Source organism: Alexandromys fortis, unplaced genomic scaffold, assembly GCF_014885135.2.
Source record: "Alexandromys fortis isolate MF-2015 unplaced genomic scaffold, M_Fortis_MF-2015_v1.1 scaffold_144, whole genome shotgun sequence".
Classification (NCBI taxonomy): Eukaryota; Metazoa; Chordata; class Mammalia; order Rodentia; family Cricetidae; genus Alexandromys; species Alexandromys fortis.
In genome coordinates this window covers 4,166,191-4,180,842 of record NW_026068021.1, presented here as the reverse complement: position 1 = coordinate 4,180,842, position 14,652 = coordinate 4,166,191, and the positions used below count along the sequence as shown (strand labels likewise).

The window sequence follows — 14,652 nt, the reverse complement described above, 5'->3', positions numbered from 1 at the left end:
GAGGACAACTCTTCTCTACATCCTGTGTCAGCAGGAAAAAGCTAGCTAGCATCGGGCATCTCCATTTAATTAAGCAAGCGGCAATGTATGCAGAAAGAGCCCCCATTAAGAGTGGGTAATTTAATTTAATTCCCTTTTAAATTTAGCCCTGGAATGAGGGCCCATTGTAGTTATCAGGCTGGGCCAGAGTCAGTGAATGAGACATAGAGGCTTCAATCCCTCCGGAGTGCACATCTTCTTGGCACGACGGTTCTGGGCTGTGCTGAGCCCGAGGGCCTCGGGCGGCAGATGGCTGGAGAGTGAGGGTAGAGCATCTGGTCTCTGTGGACAGTGAGAATCAGCCCCGGGAGTAAAGACTCCTTGCCCTACCTTCTCTCACCAGGATCCTGGACTTCCGCAGAGTCCCTCCTGTGGCTGGCAGGACGATCAACATGACCAAGGAGATCCGGGACGTCACACGGGACAAGAAGCTGTGGAGAACCTTCTTTGTGTCTCCGGGTAACCTTTGCTGAGGACGGGGTGGAGTGGAGGACTAACGCAGCTTAGGTCACGTGCTGGCCTTGGTCAACCCTAAGAAGATTAGGGATTAGGTGACTCTTCCTGTTGCTCAGATAAAATGTCCAGACAAAGAGGCAGGCGGATCTCTGTGAGTTCGAGACCAGCCTGGTCCACAGGAGCTAGTTCCAGGACAGGCTCCAAAACCACAGAGAAACCCTGTCTCGAAAAACCAAAAAAGAAAAAAAAATGTCCAGACAAAAGTGCCCTAAGGAAAGAAGGATTTATGTGACTCACAGTTCCAGGGTCCAGACCGTCATGGCAGGGAAGGCGTGGCGTCAGGAGCGTGAGGCAGCTGCTCACATGGCATCCACAGTCAGGAAGCAGAGAGAGATGGATGCTGGTGCTCAGCTCACTTTCTCCTTTTTAGTTTGGGATCCCAGCCCATGGGTTAGTGTTGTGCACATTGAGAATGTGTCTTTTCACCTCATTTAACCTAGTCTAGAAACTTCTTTATAGGCATGCCCAAAGGTGTGTCTCCTAGGCAATTCTAGAACCTGTCACATTGACGGTCAATATTAACCATCATAGAGATCATAGGATTCATCTGTGTAGCAGCTGTGTCCACTTAGGGTAGTCATACAGCCGTCAGTGGGTGACATGTATGTGTACCAATCTGCAGACATATGGTCTCTTAGTGACACCTTCCTGTGCTCATACAGAGGAGTTTCCATTGTGGTCCAACTGTGCATCTAAGTTGATTGATTGATTGATTGAGTATGTGAGGCAGCACCTGTTGTTTGTTTGTTTATTTGTTTGTTCTATGTGGTGCTGGTAATGGAAACTGGGGCTTCATTTGTGCTAGCCAAGCCCTCTGCCAGCTAAGCTACATCCCAGCCTGTTCTGCACGATACATTCTGAAGATGCCAGAGGTCCCATAGCCATCCTGCAAAGCAGACTGAAGTGACGAGGTAGGGGGTGGGGGTGCAGAGCTGCTGCCCGCACTCTCCTGATAGTGCGGGCAGGAATTCCACCGTGCCTCACACCCCTGCAGTTCCCGCAGATCATCCAATTAAGGCCGTCATTAGCTTTATCTGCAGTCTTGGAGTCGCACAAAAGCCGACCTAAAAGCTCTGGCTTGTCGTCTCCGCAGATCAGCTCTTGCGGCTCTTTTCTGAGCTACATTCATAAATGTGTCAGAATCGAGGCCGTGAACCCACGCCTTACTGAAGCTCCGCTTCCATCAACCACCATCTCAGATCCCATTGATAAGAGGAAATAGGGGAGCTGGCTAAGAATGCTTACTGCATAAGTATGAGGGTATGAGTTCACATGTCCCCCCACAGTACCCATATAAAGGCAGGGCATGGACCCTCACATGCCTATAACCTCAGTATGAGAAATGGAGACAGGAAGATCACTGGGATTCCAGTTACAGTGAGAAATACCCAATGTCCGTCTGTGGCCTACACACACACCCACACACACACATACATGGAAGGAGGGAGACTTCCTTGAATAAGTGGAGACACACATTCATCTTCCCTTGGTCCCTGGTCCCTGGGACTCTCTATCAAGAGCTGGACAATTCTAGGTGGAGAGTCTCTGGGGTTAGCGGTGCTAAAAGTAAATCACTCATAGTTGCTTGGGCCCACGAGACAGCCTGCGCTGTAGATAGAAACTTTCTCTGAAAGGGCTGAAACCCACCTCAGACTGGGGCCTCTGTGTTTCTGCTGAGATTCCCACCTTGACCGCTGCCTACCTCCGCTGAACGGACAGGCCCTGGTGACCACTCACTTCTGCAGCCCCAGATCTTAGCATCTAGGCTTCCACTGCCCACAGGGACTGACCACCATACCCCCAGCTATGCACACCTTTCAGGCACCTGGGCTGATCTGAAGCCTGACTGTTGCCAGAAGGCCTCACTGCTTCTTGTCCTTTGCTGCACCGTTTAATCCAGTCGGTATGTGCATTCAATCACAATTGTGTGCACTCATTCACAGTTGTGTGCACTCAATCACAGTTGTATACACTCATTTGTATGTGTATGTGTGTACTCATTCGTGTTTGTGTGTTATAGGTGTGTGCACTCATGTTTGTATGTACTCATTTATGTGTGTGTGTACTCATTCATGTTTGTGTGCACTCATTCATGTTTGTATATACTCATTTATGTGTGTGTGCTGATTCATGTTTGTATATACTCATTTGTGTGTGTGTGTGTGTGCTGATTCATGTTTGTATGTACTTGTTCAGATAGGTATCCTACCTCAGGTTTTAAGTCCACCCTGTGTTTTTGAATCAGGGTCTCTCCCTGGGACCTGGGGCTCACCGATTACATTAGGCTGACTGGCCAGTGAGCCCCAGGGGTCCTCTTGTCCCCACTACCCCAGCACTGTGATGACAAGCATATGCCACAGCATTCAGCTTTTGAAATGTGGCTTCTGGGGATGGACTCAGGTCCCCATGCTTGTGTGCCAAGACCCTTAAGTCGTCTCCCCAGGCCTGACTGCGGCTTTAATTGTGCTTTTCTCCTTGTTCTTGGAGGTGGCACTGTTTAGCAGTGGCTGACCCACAGCCGTTCAAGCCCCAGCACTCTGCTTTTTCCGCTCAGACCTCCATCCTGAGCTCTCAAGGGAGGACAGGAGATAAAGATAATCCAGGGCAGGTCAGGCAGGGGTCTAAATGCCAGTCGCTCAGTCGCTTCTGAGAACACGCCCTTCTGAGGCCAGGCAGGCTGGGTGATGTCACTCTCCTAGGCCGCCCACTCGGCAGAGCTGCTGGCTCTGCATCCAGGCTGGTGGCAGGGGTCATCCCCTGCTGCAGCTGTGAGCCCAGGTGACACAGCCCCCAGAGTTCTCAGACAGCATGTGGATAGTAGGGCATGGGACGTCCACAGCTGGGGACACGGAGGGACTGAACTCTACCTCCTGACAACTGGTGCCCATCTCTCTGCCCAGGTAGGGAGGGTCCAGGTGCCAGAGCAGCAGATCGGGAGTTCTCGGCACATCTGTTACCTTCTCCTGCTTCCCCAGATGGGTCTGTGATGGAGGTGTCACCTTTTGTGTATACGTGTGCATGTCTGTCGGTATGTGAGTGCGTGTGGGAGGTGTTTGCATGTGTGTGTGCTTACGCATCTGCAGGCAGAAGCCAACCTTGGCTACTATTCCTCAGGGACCTTTAACCCTGTTCTAAATCCAGGGTCTGTCTCTCCTGGGCCTGGAGCTCACTGAGTAGGCCCAGGGAGCCTTCCGTCTCTATTACCCAGTGCTGGAGCAAGTGTGCACCAAACATACCCAGATTGCTTGCTTGCTTGCTTGCTTTCTTCCTTTCTTCCTTCCTTCCTTCCTTCCTTCCTTCCTTCCTTCCTTCCTTCCTTCCTTCCTTTCTTAACATGGGTTTAGGGAATGGGGCTTAGATCTTCCTGTTTTCCAGTAACTGCTACCTCCCTGGCCCTCTGTATGGTATTAAAGATGCCATTTATCAAGCTGGATGCTCTAATACAGACATCTGTGAATTCCCTCTACCACCAGGACAGGACCCTAAGCCTCCTGCCCCTTGCCGGACCATGCTGCCGTCTGTCCCAGCTGGGTCCCTGTGCTCTCTCTGCTTTAGCTGGCTCTGTGACTTGGCACTGTGATCTCGAGATGTGAGATCATGTCACCTCAAATGTCAAACTTCATAAGTCTCCGTGGAGCTGGTTTGCCACCTCCAGTTTGGCTCTTCACCTGCTGGTGTCATTGGGTGGATCCAGTTGAGGAAATCACCCAACATGAATTGGAGGAACGGGGGGCTTCAGGAGAAGGCAGAAGCAGCAAGTTAGGAATTTACTAAACTGGTTTCTGTGGCCCAAGGGCCCCAGCAGCCCCTCCGAAAGACGGTGGACTCACGAGGGTATGTGAGTCCAAGGATATGTGGGGTCCAAGAGCAGTCATGGGTGAGGGCTTCTGAGGTAGGAGCTCACCGAGGTCACCTGCCGCAGGGTCAGTATCTTGTGGGCTTAGTCGTTTAGGATAGTGCAGGGTTCTGGACTTCGTTTGTTTTTCGTTGTGTTTGGCACACGAACACGCACAAGTAGGTGCATGCAGAGCCCATTGATCAGCATGAGGTGTCTCCTTCAATCTCTCTCCACTTCACGCTTTGAGACAGGAACCTGGAACTTACAGGTTAACCGAGGCTGACTGGTCAGTGAGCTGAAGGGATCCAACCATTTCTACCGTCCCTAAAGTTGACATCACAGGTGTGAGCCTCAGTGCCCTCCTGTTTATTTGTTTGTTTGTTTGTTTTTTTCCTAGGCGAGGTTTCTCTGTATAGTCTTGACTGTCCTGGAACTCACTCTGTAGACCAGGCTGGCCTTGAACTCACAGACAGCCACCTGTCTCTGTCTCCCGGGTGCAGGGATTAAAAGGCTTGAGCCACCACACCTGGCTTACAGTGCTCAGTTTTTTTTTTTTTTTTTTTAATGTGGGTTCTGAGAATCTCGCTCAGGTCCTCATTCAGCAAGCTCTTTCCAGCTGAGCTCTTCCTGGGGCCCTATTTGCTTTTAATAAACAAAAGACTGACCGCATCTTTGTTGGTATGGAGCTCCGTCCCGTCCTCAACAGGGGACCTTAGCTGATGGCCCTGCATGCAGCGTCCCACACTGGGTCTGCTGGTGAGCCCCAGCTGTTACATGTCTCCTCCCTACATCCCCTGCAAGTGTTGCTCCCATCAGCTGGCCCACAGCTCCCGGTTTGCAACTCACAGGGAGGCTTGCCAGTCAGTTGCAAGTTGTTGGTTGTCCCCCCTCCCCCCACCGCATGAACCCCAAGAATCTTCCCTGGCTGTCAGGGGCCCTCTAAGGTGGTTCACTGGCCTGAATGCTTCACTCTTGGCATTCTGCAGAGCTGGCTGTCACCGGCCACTCTAAAACACAGCCACCTCCACCTAGCTGTCCCTGCCAGACCGCATTCTGCCCCATCAGCCAGATTTCTTCTGAGAACGTTCCAGATGTCTGGTTTCCTCTGAAGCACAGGCAGGGTCTTGGAGGCAGCTTTGATCTTCCTTTAGAAAAGCCAGGTCTGTTTGGGTTTGCTGTTTCTGCTTTGCTTGCGCTTCTAGATCCTTCCGCTGCCAAAATTGCCATTGCTGCGGCTGAGAGCTAAGTACAGCGGGGAAGTCTTTGATCACGGCAGACAGACACCCTTATACTTTGGAGCAGCTCTGTTCTGGGTCAGTCAGGAGGTGCATGCCCCTCCCTTCCAGGTGGGGCAGGCCTCGTAAACTCAAGCCAGGAGCCTGTGAAAGCTCCATCCTGGGTGTGGGGTAGCTCCTGGGGATTCAGGGAGGGCAGTTGAGGGCCCCAGCACCACACAGCTGAGAGGCGCGGCTGGGCCTCTGAAGCCCCCAGCTCTAAGGAACACATTTCTTTGCTGTCTCTGTTTCTCCTGATATGTCTCGTACACCCTGGCCATCTGTGCCGTTGGTTTCTGCAAGTCATCCCTGCCTCTGTGACACCAGGTTGTAGGGAGCAGAAGCAGGTTTCCTTTCTTCTTTCAAAACGATAGGCTCAGAGCCCAGCTTAGGTAGGGCCGGCAGGCTAACAGAGGCATCCAATTTCATGGTTCTGGCCGACAAGAGACGGGATAGAACTTTCTCTCCTGGAGACTGGTCTTTTGCCTGCCTTCCCCTGCTTCTCTGCCCTAGGCTGGGGTGGAGGTGGCTCAGTTGCGGGCAGCTGGCTGAACTGCATCAGCACCTGGAGCTGCAGTAGGCTGGTCTCCTTTTGATCCTTTCCACCTTAATTAGCAGCACTGACTAGGGAGGGGTGATGAGGCCAAGAAGGGAAGGGGAGAGGAGAGGCAGTGAGCCTGACCAGCCAGGACTTGCGTGCCCACGGGTGTGTCAGGAATTATAGATAACACATGCCCCCCTCCTATCCCTACCCCTTCCAGACCTGGTCCTGGCAGTTCTCCAGCCTCCATCCCGACTGATGGCTGTATGGCCTAGGTGGCTTTGCAGAGTCAGTTTTATGGGTTGACCCCCGCCCCGCATGCACGCATTCACACATGCATGCGTATGTGTGTCTTAATTCAGTTCTTATTGCTGTGACGAAACACCATGACTACGGCAATTCTTACAGAGAAAACATTTAATTAGGGTGACTCACTTACAGTTTCAGAGGTTCAGTCCATTAAGATCATGAAGGGGGAAGCACGGCAGCGTGCAGGCAGCCGTGGTGCTGAAGCTGGGAATGCTACATCTTGCAGATAACAGGGAGTTCACTGACTGTCACACGGAGGGAAGCCTGAGAAAAAGACCTCAAAGCCCACCCCCACAGTGACAGAGGATGTGCCCTCCAGTCTCCAGGTCTGGATTAAAGGCACGTGCCCTACAGTCCCCTCCAACAAAGCCACACTTCTTCCAGCAAGACCACGCCTCCTAATAGTGCCACTCCCTCTGAACTTATGTGGGCCACAGACATTCAGACTACCAGTGTGTGCTCCAGAGGTTGACATCAGGTGTCTTCCTCGATGTCTAGCTACCCATGTCTCTCATGGAACCTGGAGCTCCCTGATGGGGCTAGACAGTCTGCCCAGCAAGCTTCGGGGATCTCCCTGTCTGAACATCCCCAGCACTGAGGTTCTAAGCATCCGCAGTCGTCAGGGAGGTGGCTGAGTTGGTTGACTGCTTACCTAGCATTGACGAAGCCCTGAGTTCCTTCCCCTGCACCACATAGACCAGGTGTAGTGATGCAAACTGGCAGCCCAGCACTTAGGAACCGGAAGCAGAAGGAGTAGAAGTTCAAGGTCAGAGGCTGGGGAAAGAGCTTGGTTGGTAAAGCGCTTGCCTTGCAAGCCCAAGTACCCCAGCTCAAACCTAGACTCCATGCTTAAAATAAATAATACTTAAACAAACAAATGAATGAATAAATAGATATAAATGAATGCTAACTGTGGGGTCACACTTGCAATTCCAGTCATAAGGACATGGAGACAGGGGGCTTCCCTGGTAGTTGCTGGCCAGTCAGCCTAGCCTACTTGGCAAGTATCAGTGAGGGAGAGACCCCATTGCCAAAACAAGGTGGACAGTGTTCTGAGAAGTGGCGTCTGAGGTTATCCTCTGGGCTCCCCGCACACGTGTGTATACTTACATGCATGTGTGTACACATACAAGTCCTGGTTCATCTGCTCCATAGTAAATTCAAGGCCAGCCTGGGCTACATGAAGCCCTGTCTCAAAAACAGAAAAAGAAAGCCAACTGTTTCCTTTCTCTGCTGTTGGCTGATGGTGTCTGGGCAGCTTCTTTCCTGTGTGAGCCACACAGGCTTGAGAATGGGAATGTTTCCATATGCCTCGCATGCTGGGAACCCCAGCTGGAGCAGCTGGGTCAGAGCCGATCACACATGAACCCCTCTGACAGCCACTAGGCTGACTTCCAAGCGTCTTCATCATTTGATGACCCTGCTGGGATCCCAGGGCTCTTTACCTCCTTCACACATGTCACCATATGGCCCTTTGGTCACAACCATCCAAGAGGGCGTGATCCAGTTCTCATTATGGGTTTGGTGTGAGTCTCCCAGACGAAGGAGCTAACTGGATGTCTTCCCATGAGCTTTATGACTGTGTGTGTGTGTGTGTTATGCATGTTCATCTTTGGGAGCCTTTCTCAAGTTCCTTCTTTTTATTTTCCTTCACCTTTACCTAGAACTCACCAAGTAGGCCAGGTTGGCTGGCAGAGAGGCACGGGGTTCTCCGGTTTTGCCTCTCCATCTCTAGGATCATGAGCATATGCTATCGTCCCTGGGTTTTTACATGAGTGCTAGGGCTGGAATTCAGGTCCTCCTTGTATTAGCAGCCTTTGCACTGATTTCTGCCTGTCCAGACTCCATTTGTCTTTCTTTGGAACCTGACCTGCTCATGCCTTTGCCTGAGTATGTGGTTCCTTTCATGGCTAGGCTGTATGTGTTCTTTGCAGGTAAATACTAAAGTTCTCTCCCTTGGGTGTCTGACTGGCATTTTCTCTACTCTCAGGAGCCTGGGTGGACCTGAGGGGATTGGCGTGTCAGCAGCAAGTAGCTCTGGCAAGGGTCTGACTTTGATTCCCTGTGGCTGCTCTGAGGGTGTTCCGGGGTATGGGATCTGGGGGGCGATGGTGGCCACTGTGTGACGAGTCCTGGCTGTGAGGACAAAGGTGCCTCTGGAGCAGCCCTATGAGTGCTTCTAGGAGTGGTGGCCACTGACTGACTGGATCTCCCCTTCTTCAGCCAATAACATCTGTTTCTATGGGGAATGTTCCTACTACTGTTCCACGGAGCATGCCCTGTGCGGGAGACCCGACCAGATCGAAGGCTCCCTGGCAGCCTTTCTGCCTGACCTGTCGCTGGCCAAGAGGAAGACGTGGCGGAACCCCTGGCGTCGTTCCTACCACAAGCGAAAGAAGGCCGAGTAAGTCAGGCACCCCTGGGACTTAATGGGCTGGCTTCTGCCCACTGCACAGCCAAGGACACAGGGCCTGGAGGGGAGAATCAGTAGCTCAGGCTCAACAGCAGCAGCAAGGGTAGTGTGAAGGCAGCTCCGCTTGTGCCTCTGTGAGAGTAGCAGCCGTGTGTCTTGGTTACTCGTCACTGACAAAGATGGTTTTGGCCCCCAGTTTGAGGGAGCAGTACGTCATCATGAGGGAGGCATGGTGGCAGAAGCCCGAGGTAGCTGGTCACCGTCAGGAAGCAGAGAGACATGAGGATGTGGATGCTGAGCTCGCTTTCTCTGTTTTATTCAGCCTAGGACCCCAGCCTAGGGAATGGTGCCACACACACACACTCAGAGTGGGTCTTTGCTTCAGTTAAAACTCCCTGGAAACACCCTCACAGACACACCCAGAGGTACACGTGTTTCCATGGGAATGCTAAATGCAGTCAAATTGATCCTATTAACCACACAGAGCTAGGAGAGGTGCTGACCTGCCACTGGGGTCTCTCAAAACACAACCTCCCCCACCCCACCCCACCCCACCCTCTGCCTGCCAGGTACTAATAAAAAGCATGACATCAGCTGACAGTGCCTTCAGCCCTGGTCCCAGCTAGGGCGGGAAGGATGACTTCATCTTCTCCCAGGCTCCTGTTAATTCAGCCCCATAGCCTGTTTCAAGATGTGTCCCTGCAAACACTCCATCCCCACTGTGAACCCTCCTTACCAAGTGTGAACCTACTAACCCAGGCTCTACCGAGCCGGGAGGTGCCGAGCATCTGGCCCAGACCTCCCTCTTCACTCAGAGGAGAGACCCTCAACCTTGGTCTCATTATGCCCCCCTCTCCCCACCACAGATGGGAAGTGGACCCTGATTACTGTGAGGAGGTGAAGCAGACGCCACCCTACGACAGTGGCCACCGAATCCTGGACATCATGGACATGACTGTCTTTGATTTCCTCATGGGTACGTCCTGCAGGGCGTGCTGGCTGCCAGGAACGCCTAGACACCTTTGACTGGTGTTTAGGGTCACCACCTGGTGACCCACAGCTCAGGAGGGGCAGAGGCCTCTGAGCAGTTGTACATGCTTGTCCCTGCAGGAAACATGGACCGACATCACTACGAGACCTTTGAGAAGTTCGGGAATGAGACCTTCATCATACACTTGGATAACGGACGCGGGTGAGTCTTCTGTGCCCTTGAAGACCCTGGGAAGCCAGCCATCCCTCATCCATGGAGAACCAGCCTAGCCTGAGAAGCAGTCTCTGGGGCAGGGGAATCACCTGAAAGGCTGGGTCTAGGACACATCAGGATGTGCATTGGCAAGGAAAACTCCCACGGGGTGCCAGAGATCCTGTGGCTTGACAAGAAGGGCCAATAAACAGCCAATTCTGCCTGGGAGAGGCCATTACCCTCTGCTTAACAAGGTAGACTACTAGCCCCAGTTATAAAAACAAAGCAAAAACAATATTGCCAGTGCTGGACATGGCCAGGGTCAGCCTTGACATCGATGATCCTCAGGAGGTTGCCATGGTACTATGGCACCATGGTACTGAGAGGTGGGACCCTTCAGGGCTGGGCCCCTGTGCCGCGCCTGGCTTTCCAGCTCCTAGGGCTCTGATCGCACTACCCTCTCTTCCCACAGGTTTGGGAAATACTCACACGATGAGCTCTCCATTCTAGCGCCTCTTCATCAGTGCTGCAGGTAGGAGCCCTGCCTGGCTGGACCTCTTCCTGCTCAGCTGCCACCATCACTACCTGAGAGGCAGGGGGCAGAGCCTGCCCCCACCCATTGTAGCACCAGTGGGCAGGCATCCACAGACCGAGCCCATCCCACCTCACTGCCCATGGCTCCTGCTGGCCCCTCTCCCCTCAGCCTCACCTGGGTACCTCCCACCTATAAGGGTTCTCGCAAGTAGACAAAGGGTTCGTCTGTCCTGCTCATTGATGCTAAATTCACCCTGCCCACTTTGCACAGCCTCTCAAATACACACACACACACACACACACACACACACACACACACACACACACACTGGTGGCTGGACATAGGCTCCCAGAGCAGATTACTTATATCCCTTGGGAGACACAGACTGTACCCGATCAGGATCACTGTCCCATTGAAGAGGGACAGTCTCCCTGGTGAGCAGTCAGCCCAGTCTTGGGTCTGTCTTCAGAATTTGAGGCGCCTGTCCTGTCACCTGCCCCTCTGTACAGGACTGTATCAATGTCTAGAACAGCAGTTCTCAACCAGTGGGTCACGACCCCTTTTCACGGGGGTCCTGAATATCAGATATTTACATTGCAATTTGTAACAGTAGCAAGATTCTGTTATGAAATAGCAATGAAAATAATTGTATTTGGAGGGTCACCATAACGTGAGAAATTGTATTAAAGGGTCACAGCATTAGGGAGGTCGAGAACCACTGATCTAGAATGACCCATTTTCATATAAATTAGACCCATGAGGTCTGGGGTCTCAGGGCTCCTTGTCCCCCTGTCTCCCTCTGTTCACCTCTCTGGCTCTGTCTGTGCCTCTCTAGCTCAGTTACCCATGCCCCTACTTGTCTATGTCTCCATCTCTGTCTCTGAGCTCTATCTCTTTCTCTCTAAGTATCTCTGTCTCTCCATGTCTCTGTCTTTTGTCTTCATATCTCTATCTGTGTGTCTATGTCTCTCTCTCCCTCTCTCTCTCTGTGTCTCTCCTCCCATCTCTATCTCTATCTCTCTCCAGATACCACCCCGCCAGAGCCCCCACCCTATTTCCTTCACAGTGGTGACACCCCTCTCTCCCCGCAGGATCCGGAGATCCACCTACCTGAAGCTGCAGCTGCTGGCTAAGGAGGAGCACAAACTGAGCCTGCTGATGGCCGAGTCCCTGCAGCGTGACAAGGTGGCTCCTGTGCTTTACCAGCTGCACCTGGAGGCCCTGGACCGGCGGCTGCGCATAGTGCTGCAGGCTGTGCGAGACTGTGTAGAGAAGGACGGGTTGAGCAGTGTGGTGGAGGACGACCTAGCCACTGAGCACAGAGCCGCTACCGAGAGGTAGTGACCCGCACTGCCCTTGAGGAAGGAGCGCAGAGCCTAGGCACCTGTGAATTCAGTGAATTCAGATGGGACGGGTCATCCCATCTGATAGGGATGTGTGGGCCTCTGGATCCAGCAGAGACCAGACAAAGCACTCTGGACATGCAGAAGAGGAACCTTGACTCGCTGTTTTGTACTTAACAAAAGGCTCACACTCCCGTCGATGGAGATCCACCCAGCAGATCAGAGATCACCTCTGGACCACTTTGAGGACCTCCGGTGATGAGATCACATTCTGGCCCTCAATGACATCCACTTTCTGCTCTCCCTTCCCGGGGCCTCCTCCCTCACAGGCTGCAGAGCTCCAGGGAGGGGAGGCTCAGATGGACATCATGGCCTGTGCGTGGGCAGATGAGGGCCCAAGAATGGGGCTTTGGATACAAATGACCAGCTATCCACTTGTTCGCTGCTGCACAGTAGCCAGGCCTTACTCGTTGGCAGTGGACACTGCCTGCCTCGGCTGAGCTCTGGACAGTGGGTGCCAAGGCACTCTGCAGGGCTCATGGTCCCAAGGCAGCAGGCGAACCTTGGGACATTTTTGTGGAGTAGTTTGCAGTGAGGTGAGAGTGCAATAAAGGTACAGCAAGTGTGTGCCGTGACTCGATGGGGTGGGGCCTCACTCCTTGGTTCAGCTGCCCTCCTAGACAGCCCAACAGTGTGTCCAAGCTCTGCCCTTACAGTGTCTGTGTGACCGGGCCTTCAGCCTGATAGGGCTATGAAGGGAGCTACCTGCCCAACCCCCAGTACATACACAGGCTAGTCAAGGCCTATGCTCCAAAGGGGCAGGGAGAAGGAGGTGACATGAAGTCACCTATTTCTATTTCCTGCCCCACTCCTGCAAAGCTTGGAGCCCTGAGCCACAGGAGGTCCCCCAAGGGTAGCATCTACACAGCCCTACATAGGGTCATGATACAACTGAGCAGGAGTCATAGAAGGGCTTACCCAGGGGCCCAGTGAGAACTGAAAGCTATTGCAGTGTTGGCACCAGAGCTCAGATACGGTTTCTATTGCTGTGAAGAGACACCATGGCCACAGCAACTCTTATAAAGAAAAAACATTTCGTTGAGGTGGTTGACATTTTCAGAGGTTCAGTCCATTATCATCATAGTGTGACATGGCAGCATGCAGGCAGACGTAGTGCCGGAGAAGGAGCTGGAAGTGTTACATCTTGATCTGCAGGCAACAGGAAGTGAACTGAGACACTGAGTGTGGCTTGAGCATATAGGAGGCCTCCAATCCTGCCTCCACAATGACACACTTCTCCGCCAAGGCCACACCCATTCCAATTAACTCATACCTCTAATAGTGACACTCCCTTGGGGGGCCCTTTTCTTTCAAACCACAGACCCCACCCCTCCTCTGCTGGAAGGGTCTGTCTCCTTCCAGTAAGCTGCTGCTGTGCTGGGCAGGGACTGGACCTCCTGCAGGAAGCAAGAGTCCAGGAGAGGACAGTGGCCAGGACCCTCTTTGTACCTGTGTACTCCTGAGTCACAAGAATGTCAAAAAACATGCCTGCCCCTGTCCCAGGCATTCCCAGCTCTGTCATCTTGTGACCTGCTCACAAGTCACTCCGTGTGTGTGTGTGTGTGTGTGTGAGAGAGAGAGAGAGAGAGAGAGAGAGAGAGAGAGAGAGAGATGAGGATCCTCAGTAGTAATTCACAGTGGCACTAGAACCCAACAGTTAAAGCCCTGATGCTCTCATATGTAATAGCACAAGGCCAGCTGATGGTGTAAATACATATCTGTGTCTGAGTAGTTCAGGTTGTGTGTGTATGTGTGTGTTTGTGTGTGTGTACAAGCACATGTGTAGGGGTGGGGCAGAGGTTGATGTCATGTTTCTTCCTCTGAGACCGTCTATCTTATTTCTCAGCACAGGTTCTCTCGCTGAACCTGAAGCTCACTCGTGTGGTTACACTGCCTGGCCTGTGAGTCCCGGGGATACCCTTACCCAGTGTGCCAACTCCAATGCAGACTTATAATAGGCAGGGTTTAAGTGTTGTCCATGACCACAGGGGTCACAGGGCATCTCATCACCACTACCTCAATCCTCCCATGATCCTCTACTGTTAGCAAGTGTATGGGTCCCTGTGGGAGGCCAGACTAGAAAGCCTGTCATTATCACTGGGTTACAGAAGTGTTAGAGGTAAGATGTGACCAAGTCATTAGACCTATGAGAATTGCAAATGGACAGACATCGCCCAGGACAGACATCCCATAAGGAACGAAGGTATCAGGCACATCCCTGATGTGAACAGGTTAGTGTCCGGCTCCTAGTGTGACTGGCAGCAGCACCTCAGTGGAGGTGCAAAGGGTAAGCGAGTTCACACACATGGCCCTAACCCAGTACCACAGGTCCTTACAAAATGTCATCCGGTGTAACAACTCATGCTGGTTATCCCAGCACTTGGAAAGCCAAGACAGGAAGATGGTTCTAGGCCAGCCCGGGCTAGAGTGAGACCCCCATCTCAAAAATAAAACAGATCCAGTGAGCTGGCTCACTGAGTGAAGGCACTTGCCACCAAGGCTGATGACCTGAGTTCAGTCCCCAGGACCTACATGGTGGAAGGAGAGAACAGAGTGATTTTGGGTGCAAATGACAGGACCAGATGTTGAGCAAAGACAGAG

At 52.5% G+C, this 14,652-nt stretch overlaps 1 protein-coding gene across 1 annotated transcript in view; it reads left to right on the top strand.

Moving 5' to 3' along the window:
• Positions 1-12,618, top strand: part of Fam20c (FAM20C golgi associated secretory pathway kinase) — a 52,935-nt gene extending 40,317 nt beyond the window's left edge. The window contains exons 5-10 of the mRNA XM_050163203.1: positions 383-498; positions 8,741-8,921; positions 9,797-9,906; positions 10,041-10,122; positions 10,586-10,645; positions 11,740-12,618. Coding sequence (XP_050019160.1) covers positions 383-498; positions 8,741-8,921; positions 9,797-9,906; positions 10,041-10,122; positions 10,586-10,645; positions 11,740-11,989 — 799 coding nt within the window. The 3' untranslated portion in view covers positions 11,990-12,618. The remainder of the gene's footprint in view (positions 1-382; positions 499-8,740; positions 8,922-9,796; positions 9,907-10,040; positions 10,123-10,585; positions 10,646-11,739) is intronic.
• The last annotated feature ends 2,034 nt before the right edge of the window (positions 12,619-14,652 follow it).